This window comes from Muntiacus reevesi, chromosome 3 (genome assembly GCF_963930625.1).
Source record: "Muntiacus reevesi chromosome 3, mMunRee1.1, whole genome shotgun sequence".
Classification (NCBI taxonomy): domain Eukaryota; kingdom Metazoa; phylum Chordata; class Mammalia; order Artiodactyla; family Cervidae; genus Muntiacus; species Muntiacus reevesi.
In genome coordinates, this window is record NC_089251.1 from 12,739,527 (window position 1) to 12,751,702 (window position 12,176).

The following is a 12,176-nucleotide window of genomic DNA, read 5'->3' on the forward strand; positions in this document are numbered from 1 at the left end:
TGTTTGCTCATCTTTGTAACAGCCATGTGTGTTCACAAATCCTCAGATCATATATCCCTAGATTTGAGGCCAGCATGGAATAAATACTCAGTAAATGTTTGACTGTTGAATTGCATTCCTTTACAATTACTGTCTATTTCCTAACAGTTCATTAGCATAAATTGTGAATTTTGAGTTTATGTTCTTGAGTTTTGATCTTGTCTATAAGGCTGAGCATTTATATAGGTGGTAGTACTTCACCTCTCCTCTTATTTCCTAGCAATTTATTTCTTTTAAAAAATTTATTTAATTTTTAATTTACTTTTTATTGGAAAATAATTGCTTTGCAGTATTTTGTTGGTTTTTGCTACACAACAATGTGAATCAGCTGTAAGCGTACATATATTCTCTCTCTCCTGATCCACCCTCCTACCCTCCCCATGTTTGCAGCCCTCAGGTCATCACAGAAAACCACACTGAGTTTCCTGTGCTATGGAGCAGTTTCTCATTAACAATCTAATTTAAACAAGGTAGTGTGCATATGTCAATGTTACTCTCTCAGTTTGCCCCACCCTCTCCTTCCCCCGAGCAAACTCTGAGAAGGACAGGGGAGAATGGTATGCTGCCGTCCATGGGCTTGCAAAGAGTCAGACAAGACCTAGTGACTGAATAGCAACAACCCCTCCTCCAACTGTGTCTAGAAATTCATTCTCTATGTCTGCATCTCTCCTCTTGCCTGTCTAATCAGTTCATCACTACCATTTTTCTAGATTCCATATATAGACATTAACACACAATATTTATTTTTCTCTTTACTCTGTATGTCAGACCCAGACAATATGTAGACCATCCATGTTCTGGTAATGGCACAATTTTGGTAATGTTTTGTGGCTGCATAATATTCCATTGTATATATGTGCCACCTCTTCTGTATCTTTGTCTCTGTCATTGGACATTTACTACTGTGCATAAAATGAATAGCTAATAAGAATCTACTGTATAGCACAGGGAACTCTACTTAAAGCTCTGTGGTGGCCTAAAGGGGAAGGAAATTTTTAAAAAGGGATATACATAAGTATACGTATGGCAGATTCAGTGTTCTGAGAAGAGAAAATAACACAACATTGTTAAACAACTATAGTCCAATAAACTTTTTTTAAAAAGTTTCTTTGGAAGAGCAAATGCTTTTTATTTTTATGAAATCAAGATTCTACTCTTTTCCTTTTAGTGTTCATGACTTTTGTCTCTTATTTAAGAAAATATTCCTTACCCCACGTTTACCAAGATTTGTCCAAGTTTTTCTTGAAGATAGTTTTATAGTTATAGTTCTTACACATTTGATCCATTTTGAGTTATGTTTTGCATGTGGTGCAGCACAACAGTCCATGTTCACTTAAGACATAGTGATACAGAACCATGCTGACACCATTTATTGAAACACTATCCTTGCCACATTAAATTGCCTTGGTGCATTTGTAAACTATTAATGACCTTATATGTATTGATATATTTTGAAATTATTCACTGTTCTATTGATCTATATTCCTATTCTCATGCAATTATTTTTATTTTCCTTGCTTTGGAGTATAAAACAGTTTTGAAATTAGGTAAAGTAAGTATGGCATTTTGCTTTTCATTTTAACATTTTTTGTCTTCACTTTGCAGTTCAGTTCAGTTCAGTCACTCAGTTGTGTCTGACTCTTTGTGACCCCATGGACTGTAGCATGCCAGGCCTTCCTGTCTATCACCAACTCCTGGAGTTTAATCAAACTCATGCCCATTGAGTTGGTGATTCCATCCAACCATCTCATCCTCTGTTGTTCTCTTCTCCTCCCACCTTCAATCTTTCCCAGCAACAGGGTCTTTTCAAATGAGTCATTTCTTTGCAGCAGGTGGCCAAAGTATTAGAGTTTCAGCTTCAGCATCAGTCCTTCCAAAGAATATTCAAGACTTATTTCTTTTAGGATGGATTGGTTGGATCTCCTTGCAGCCCAAGGGACTCTCAAGAGTCTTCTTAAACACAACAGTTCAAAAGCATCATTTCTTTGGTGCTCAGCTTTCTTTATAGTCCAAGTCAGATCCATACATGACTACTGGAAAAACCATAGCTTTGACTGGATGGACCTTTTTTTTTTTTTTCAATTATTTTTATTAGTTGGAGGCTAGTTACTTTGAAACATTGCAGTGGGTTTTGTCGTACATTGACATGAATCAGCCATGGAGTTACATGTATTCCCTATCCCGATCCCCCCTCCCACCTCCCCCCCCCCACCCGATTCCCCTGGGTCCTCCCAGTGCACCTGGCCCGAGCACCTGTCTCATGCACCCAACCTGGGCCGGTGATCTGTTTCACCATAGATAATATACATGCTGTTCTCTCGAAACATCCCACCCTCGCCTTCTCCCACAGAGTCCAAAAGTCTGTTCTGTACATCTGTGTCTCTTTTTCTATTTTGCCTATAGGGCTATCATTACCATCTTTCTAAATTCCATCTATGTGTGTTAGTATGCTGTAATGATCTTTATCTTTCTGGCTTACTTCACTCTGTATAATGGGCTCCAGTTTCATCCATCTCATTAGAACTGATTCAAATGAATTCTTTTTAACTGCTGAGTAATATTCCATGGTGTATATGTACCACAGCTTCCTTATCCATTTGTCTGATGATGGGCATCTAGGTTGCTTCCATGTCCTGGCTATTATAAATAGTGCTGCAATGAACATTGGGACCTTTGTGGGCAAAGTAATGTCTCTGCTTTTTAATATGCTGTCTAGGTTGGTCATAACTTTTCTTCCAAGGAGCAAGCATCTTTTAATTTCATGGTTGCAGTTACCATCTGCAGTGATTCTGGAGCCCAAGAAAATAAAGTCTGTCACTATTTCCACTGTTTCCCCATCTATTTGCCATGAAGTGATGGGACTGGATGCCATAATCTTAGTTTTCTGAATGTGGTGTTTTAAGCCAACTTTTTCACTCTCCTCTTTCAGTTTCATCAAGAGCTCTTTAGTTCTTCACCTTCTGCCATTAGGGTGGTGTCATCTGCATATCTGAGATTATTGATATTCCTTCCAGCAATCTTTTTTTTAAAAAATTAATATTAAAAAAAAATTTTTAAGCTAGTTACTTTACATTATCGTAGTGGTCTTTTCCATACAGTGACATGAATCAGCCATGGGTGTACATGTGTCCCCCATCCTGAAGCCCCCTCCCACCTCCCTCCCCATCCCATCCCTCAGGGTCATCCTAGTACACCAGCCCTGAGCACCCTGTCTCATGCGTTGATCCTGGACTGGTGATCTATTTCACATATGGTAATATACGTTTCAATGGTATTCTCTCAAATCATCCCACCCTCACCTTCTCCCACAGAGTCCAAAAGTCTGTTCTTTACATCTGTGTCTCTTTTGCTATCTCTCATATAGGGTCATCATTACCCTCCTTCTAAATTCCATATATATGTGTGAATATACTGTATTGGTGTTTTTCTTTCTGACTTACTTCACTCTGTATAATAGGCTCCAGATTCATCTGCCTCATTAGAACTGATTCAAATGCATTTTTTCTAATAGCTGGGTAATATTCCATTGTGTATTGGTACCAGAGCTTTCTTTCTTTTTTGTTTTTATTTTTTAATTAATTTCTTTCATTTAATTGGATGTTAATTACTTTATAATCTTGTAGTGGTTTTGCCATACATCGACATGAATCAGCCACGGGCACACATGTGTTCCCCCTCCAGAACCACCTCACACCTCCCTCTGCATCCCATCCCCCAGGGTAATCCCAGTGCACCAGCCCTGAGCACCCTGTCTCATACATCCAACCTGGACCAGTCATCCACTTCACATATGATAATATGCAAGTTTTAATGCTTCCTCTCAAATCATCCCACCCTCACCTTCTCCCACAGAGTCCAAAAGACTGTTCTTTACATCTGTGTTTCTTTTGCTGTCTCACATATAGGGTCATCATTACTATCTCTCTAAATTCCATATATATATGTGTTAATATACTGTACTGGTGTTTTTCCTTCTGACTTACTTCACTCTGTATGATAAACTCCAGTTTCATCCACCTCCCTAGAACTGATTCAAATGAATTTTTTTAAAAAGCTGAGTAATATTCCACTGTGATTACGTACCACAGCTTTCTTATCCATTCATCTGCCAATGGACATCTAGGTTGCTTCCATGTCCTAGCTATTGTAAACAGTGCTGCGATGAACATTGGGGTACATGTGTCTCTTTCAATTCTGGTTTCCTCGATGTGTATGCCCAGCAGTGGGATTGCTGGATTGTATGTCTCCCGGCAATCTTGATTTCAGCTTCTGCTTCATTCAGCCAAGTGTTTCTCATGATGTACTCTGCATATAAGTTAAATAAGCAGGGTGACAATACACAGCCTTGACCTACTCCTTTCCCTATTTGGAACCAGTTTGTTGTTCCATGTCAAGTTCTAACTATTGCTTCCTGACCTGCATACAGATTTCTCAAGAGGCACATCAGGTGGTCTGGTATTCCCATCTCTTTCAGAATTTTCCACAGTTTGTTGTGGTCCACAGAGTCAAAGGCTTTGGCATAGTCATTAAAGCAGAAGTAGGTGTTTTTCTGGAACTCTCTTGCTTTTTTGATAACCCAGCAGATGTTGTCAATTTGATCTCTGGCTCCTCTGTCTTTTCTAAGTCCAGCTTGAACATCTGGACATTCACAGTTCACAAACTGCTGAAGTGTGGTTTGGGGAATTTTGAGCATTACTTTATGTGCTTGTGAGATGAGTGCAATTGTGCGGTAGTTTGAACGTTCTTTGGCATTGCCTTTCTTTGGGATTGGAATGAAAACTGACCTTTTCCAGTCCTGTGACCACTGCTGAGTTTTCCAAATTTCCTGGCATATTGAGTTCAGTACTTTCATAGCATCATCTCTTAGGATTTGAAGTAGCTCCACTGGAATTCCATTACCTCCACTAGCTTTGTTCATAGTGATGCTTCCTAAGGCCCATTTGACTTTGCATCCCAGGATGTCTGTCTTTAGGTGATGATCACACCATTGTGATTATCTGGATCATGAAGTTCTTTTTTGTATAGTTTTTGTGCGTATTCTTGCCACCTCTTCTTAATATCCTCTGCTTCTGTTAAGCCCATACCATTTCTGTCCTTTATTGTGTCCATCTTTGCATGAAATGTTCCCTTGGTATCTAATTTTCTTGAAGAGGACTCTAGACTTTCCCATTCTATCATTTTCTTCTATTTCTTTGCACTGATCACCGAGGAAGGCTTTTTTCTCTCTCCTTGCTATTCTTCGGAATTCTGCATTCAAATGGATACATCTTTCCTTTTCTCCGTTGCCTTTTCCTTCTCTTCTATTCTCAATTATTTGTAAGGCCTGCTCAGATGACCATTTTGCCTTTTTGCATTTCTTTTCCTGGGAGATGATCTTGATCTCTGCCTCCTGTACAATGTCATGAACCTCTGTCCAAAGTTCTTCAGGCACTCTGTCTATCAGATCTAATCCCTTGAATCTGTTTCTCACTTCCATTATATAATTGCAAGGAATTTGATTTAGGTCATACCTGAATGATCTAGTAGTTTTCCCTACTTTCTTCAACTGAAGTCTGAACTTGGCATTATGGACTTCATGGTCTGTGCCACAATCAGCTCTTGGTCTTGTTTTTGCTGATTGTATAGAAATTCTCCATTTTGACCACAAAGAATATAATCAATCTTATTTCGTTATTGCCCATCAGGTGACGTCCATGTGTAGAGTCTTCTCTTGCATTGTGGGAAGAGAGTATTTGCTATGGTAGTGGGTTCTCTTGGCAAAACTCTATTAGCCTTTGCCCTGCTTTATTCTATACTTTCAGGCCAAATTTGTCTGTTACTCCAGGTGTTTCTTGACTTTCTACTTTTGCATTCTCATCCCCTATAATGAAAAGGATATCTTTTTTGGGTGTTAGCTCTAGAAGGTCCTGTAGGTCTTCATAGAACTGTTCAGCTTCAACCACTTCAGCCTTACTGGTCGGGGAACAGACTTGGATTACTGTGATATTGAATGGTTTGCTTTGGAAATGAACAGAGATCATCTGTCATTTTGAGATTGCATCCAAGTACTGCATTTCAGACTCTTTTGTTGACTATGATGGCTACTTCATTTCTTCTAAGGGATTCTTCCCACAGTAGTAGATATAATGGTCATCTGAGTTAAATTCACTCATCCCAGTCCATTGTAGTTTGCTGACTCCTAAAATCTTGATGTTTGATCACTTCCAATTTGCCTTGATTCATGGACCTAACATTTCAGGTTTCTATTCAATATTGCTCTTTACAGCATTGGGGTTTAGTTCCATCACAAGTGACATCCACATCTGTCTTCCCTTTTACTTCAGATTAAGAATCAGATTCTACAAATAGGCTACTGATACATTGCCTTTGATCACACTGGCCCTATAGATCAGTTGGAGGAGATACCTGGCTCCGTAATGATATTGAGTTACCCAGTCTATGGGCAAAGTGTATCTGTATTCATTTGCATCCTCTTTAAATTTACCATGAATGAGTTTGTAGTTTTTAACATATCAGTATTTTGGTAAATTCATCCATAAGCATATTTTGCTTTTTAAACTGTTTTAATTAGCATATTAAAATTTTGATTCTCAGTGCTCACTGCTAGGATATAAAGTATCATTGATTTTTGTTCTTTATTCATCAACTTTGTAATCTTGCTACCTTGAAAAGCTCACTTAGTACAAATAGATTTGGAGAAAGATTTTTTGCTTTCTTTCCCCTCTTTTTGGCCTTCTTTGAGATTAGTTTATACTATTCATTTTATCTCTCGTATTGACATACTACATATATGTCTTTTTTTGAGCATCAGGTTTTTACCCCTGTTTTTTTCTTCTTGTTCCTTTGTGTGTGTGTGCCTGCACTATGCAAGATGTAACATTTACCAACGTTATACAGAAACAGAAGACTAATTAGTTTGTAAAGTAGCTGGAGTGACATGCAAGGCTGTGATGATGTCCACAACTCTAGTGTGTTTGGGATGTAAAGATGGAAATCCCAACATTTTGAAAGCCTTAGATGTATGATACATGTATAAAATATTATGATGCAACTTTCATCATTATTCATTTATTTCATTCCGTAAGCTCTGACTTAGATGATTCCTTAGGTGAATGAGAACAGTCTGGCTTTATTGCCTCTCTTTCCATGCGCTTCCACCTAGCCTTCCATTCTTCATGTATTTTCATGGACATTTTCACAGTTCAGTTGTTCTCCCTTCAAATGAGCAAGCCACAGGCATGGGGGAATGAAGACATTGGAGCCTGTTAAAATGGATGCTTTGGAGATAATAAAGTAACCTTGATCAGACAACAGACATAGGAGATTTCAGGGTGTACTATAATATTTAATAAAGTTTTACCTTATTGAAGAATTAGAGATTCTTTGTTTTTTTTATTAGTTGACAGCTAATCACTTCACAACATTTCAGTGGGTTTTGTCGTACATTCTGCTGAGATGGATGAAACTGGAGCCCATTATACAGAGTGAAGTAAGTCAGAAAGATAAAGAACATTACAGCATACTAACACATATATAGAGAGATTCTGTGTTAATGAGCCACTCAGTTATTTCAACAAGAGAGCAGCTAAAAATTTGAGAAGATTAATACCTTGATGTTATATGTGTTTTATGCACTGATAAGCATAGAAGTAGACTTGCAAGTATTATTGCAATAAATTTAGGAGGAGAAAGCTCTAAGGTACCATGCAAAATAAATCCCATTTATGCAAATGTATCCTAAAAGATGATGCTGTTAAACTGTTGCACTCAAAATGCCAGCAAATTTGGAAATCTCGCCAGTGGCTCCAGACTAGAAAAGGGAAGTTTTCATTTCAATTCCAAAGAAAGGCAAGACCAAAGAATGTTAAAACTACAGTACAACTGCACTCTTTTCACATGCTAGCAAGACTATACTCAAAGCCACTCAAACTAGGCTTCAGCGGTATGTGAACCAAGAACTTCCAGAAGCCCAAGCTAGATTTAGAAAAAGCAGAGGAACCAGAGATCAAACCGCCAACATCTGTTGGACAATAGAAACATCAAGAGAATTACAGAAAAACAGCTACTCCTCTTTCACTGACTACGCTAAAGCCTTTGACTGTGTAGATCACAAAAACTGTGGAAAATGCTTCAAGAGATGGAAATACCAGAGAACCTTACCTGCCTCCTGAGAAACCTGTGTGCAGGTCAAGAAGCAATAGTTAGCATGGGACATAGAACAACCAACTGGTTCCAAACTGGGAAAGGAGTACATAAAGGCTGTTTATTCTCACCTTGCTTATTTAATTTGTATACAGAATGCATCATGCAAAATGCCAGACCAGATAAATCACCAGCTGGAATCAAGATTGCTGAGTGAAACATCAACAACCTCACATATGCAGATGACAACACTTTAATGGCAAATAGTGAAGAGGAACAAGAGAACTTCTTGACGAGGGTAGAAGAGGAGAATGAAAAAGCTGGCTTAAAATTCAACATGCACAAAACAATGATCTTGGCATCCTGTCTCATTGCTTCATGGCAAATAGAAGGGGAAAAGTGGAAACAGTGACAGATTTTATTGTCTTGGGTTCAATACCACTTCATTCGGTGACTGCAGTCATGAAAAGTTAAGACACTTGATCCTGGAAGAACAGCTATGGCAAATCTACATAGCATATTAAAAAGCAGAAACATCACTTTTCCAACAAAGGTAATTTAGTCAATGCTATGGTTTTCCTGTAGTTGTGTACGGCTGTCAGAGTTGGAATGTAAAAAAGACGTATTCATATTTGCAACTCAGCAAATATCGATGCTTTCTGAATGTGGTGCTTGAGAAGACTCTTGAGAGTCTCTTGAACAGCAAGGAGATCACACCAGTCAATCCTAAATGAAATCAACTCTGAGTATTCATTGGAAGGACTGACGCTGAAACCCCAATACTAAAGCCAGATGCGAAGAGCCAACTCATTGGAAAAGACCCTGACACTGGGAAAGATTGAGGGCAGGAAAAAAAGGGGATGACAGAGGATGAGATGGTTGGATGGCATTACTGACTCAATGAACAAGGGTTTGAGCAAACTCTGGGAGATAGCAAAAAACGGAAGCCTGGCATGGGGTTGTAAAGAGTCGGACATGGCTTAGCGAATGAACAACAACATCTGGAGTTGAACAATACTGAAGCTGAACAACAACTCTGGTATTCTTGCCCAGAGAATTCCACTGACAGAGGAGCCTGGTGGGCTACAGTCCATGGGGTTGCACAGAGTCAGCCACGACTGAGCGACTAACATTTTGATAGAACAACAACAAATGTTAATATAAAATTTTATGAATAAAAACCATTTTAGAAATATAAAAGATGAATAAAAGACAGGGGAAATACTTTGAATTTCTCATATTTCTCATTTGAATTTCTACCGTGAAGCAGATTTATTTAGAGGCAACAAAGTAAGAAGGCATCTCGGTTTGGGAGAAAACTCCATCCTCATATCCCAAGCTTTGACTTAACTGGGGAAATTTAAGCTAGTAGGAAGGGTCAGTCAGGAGTTCTTTCCACATTTCCTTCAGGCTCACACCCACTGGGCATCATCGTGACGTTCTTCCTAAGGATACTGTTTTCTCAGTTTCAGCCGTTCAGGCCATGTGTGTCAGAATTCCCTGGCCACAGAGTTCAAGAATGAGCATCACTGGAGTTGGAGCTGGGATCTACATACATTGTTAATAATCTCCCCAGGGCATTCTAGGGAACATCAAAGTTTAAGAACCACTGCCCTAGGGCATGTGTCCTGGAGGGGAAAAACAAGAAAACTGAACAATTAATACATGTTTATGCATGTCTCAAGCCAAGAGCTTGGAGCCCTGTCCCCTTGGGTCCCTTCCCTGGTGGACAGAGAACAGTCTTCACGTCTCCATTTCTGACATTGCTGAATTGAGGCTCAAGCTCTTTTGTCTCTGATGCTGGTGAGTGGTTCAGGACCACAGAAGTGGATCAATCTTGACTCCAGGTGCCCTACAGAGAAGCTGAGAAAGCAGTTCTTACTCAAGGAGGCTAGATCATTCAAGCATAAAATTCAGAGACGAACTGCCTCTCCTACGGCAATAGCAGGTGTGTGTGTGTGTGTGTGTGTGTGTGTGTGTGTAGGGGTGTCAGTGTGTGTGTAGAGGGGTGTGTGTGTGTGTGTGTGTGTGTGTGTGTGTGTGTAGGTGATCAGCACTTCTCTGTGCTCTTGCTTGTGATACTTTTTATTACTAGTTCTGAAAGATGAGGGGAGAATGCATATCAGGGCATATCTCTGACATATCTCGGCAGCAACTGTTTTTATTTTGGCTTAGGGAACTCTTCAACAAAAGAATTTTGTTGAATCAGGAGGATACTGGAGAATGATAAACATGAGTACTAGTAAAAATACATATAACTGCCAGTTATATTTTTTACTTCGTAGAGCTGTGATATTGCAAATTTGAACACTAAGATACTCTCAGTTCAGTTGACTTGTAAGCTTCTTTTTCTTCAGCCTTTATACATAATGGAACTGGTTATTTATTTGTGTTTTTTTATTTTAAAGAATTTTTTTTTATGTGGATCATTTTTTAAATTCTTTGTTGAATTTGTTACCATATTGCTTTGTTTAATGTTTTGATTTTTGGCCGTAATGCATGTGATATCTTTATACCTGGAACAAGGATTGAACCCATACATCCTGACTTGGAAGCTCAAATCTAAAGCCTTGAATCGCCAGGAAATTCCTTGGGTGTGTATTTTTGATCCACTTTCCTTCAAGAATTCATTGCTGAAACATCTTCCTTATACTTTACATATAAGAGGACCTTGAAGTCAGATTTCCATAACTCAATATGTCACAACCTGAAGATCAAATCTTATGATCATATGTACAGAAACAGAAGAGAAATTAGGGAGGTTTTTAACTCACTATATCTCTGCCAAGAAACTGTGATAATTTCTCTTCACTGAGATCATGGAAAAATCCCACTGAGTCAGTTTCTCTTCTGTATCAAACTCTCTTCTTAGTTGGTAAATTCTCTCATTATACATGGTAATACCATTCATCTTAGGGGTTTTTGCAGGGAAAAATCAATGCAGACAGACACTGACATATTCACCAAGAGAAAGGACGCATTTATATATGCCAGCTGCAATCAAAGTGTGTTTCTTTCACTGTCCTTTCATTCCCAGCACACAGGAGAGGAGCATGAAGAGGGAGAATCAGAGCAGCATGTCCGAGTTCCTCCTCCTGGGGCTCCCCTTCCGGCCCGAGCAGCAGGGCGGGTTCTTTGCCCTGTTCCTGGGTATATACCTGACCACGGTGCTGGGCAACCTGCTCATCATTCTGCTCATCAGGCTAGATGCTCGCCTCCACACCGCCATGTACTTCTTCCTCAGCCACTTGGCCCTCACTGATGTCTCCTTTTCATCTGTCACCATCCCGAAAATGCTGATAAACACGCAGACTCAGGATCAATCCATCCCCTATGCAGGGTGCATAACACAGATGTATTTTTTCATATTTTTCACTGGTCTGGATGATTTCCTACTCACCTCGATGGCCTATGACCAGTACGTGGCCATCTGTCACCCTCTCCACTATAGCACCATCATGGGACAGGGGCTGTGCACCTTACTAGTAACAATATCCTGGATTCTCTCCTGTGCCAATGCCCTGTGTCACACCCTCCTCCTGACCCGGCTGTCCTTTTGTGCTGACCACAGCATCCCCCATTTCTTCTGTGACCTTGGTGCCCTGCTGAAGCTCTCCTGCTCAGACACATCCCTCAATGAGCTGGCCATTTTCACAGCAGGAGTGGTCGTCATCATCCTCCCACTAGCATGCATCCTGATCTCATATGGCCGCATTGGGGCCACCATCCTGAAGGTCCCCTCCTCCAAGGGGATCTGCAAAGCATTATCCACATGTGGCTCCCACCTCTCTGTGGTGTCTCTGTATTATGGAACAATTATTGGGCTGTATTTTTTCCCCTCATCCAGCACTTCCAGGGACAAGAGCACCATTGCCTCTGTCATGTACACAGTGGTCACTCCACTGCTGAACCCCTTCATTTATAGCCTAAGGAACAGAGACATGAAGGGGGCCCTGGAGAGACTCTTGCACAGGCCAAAAGTCTTGTCTCAATGA

General features: G+C 39.9%; 1 protein-coding gene across 1 annotated transcript; it reads left to right on the forward strand.

Annotated features, from left to right (window-relative positions):
- The first annotated feature begins 11,234 nt into the window (after positions 1–11,234).
- LOC136162684 (olfactory receptor 1J4-like) lies at positions 11,235–12,176 on the forward strand. The gene has a single exon (XM_065927152.1). The coding sequence runs from the start codon at positions 11,235–11,237 to the stop codon at positions 12,174–12,176; it is 942 nt and encodes a 313-aa protein (XP_065783224.1).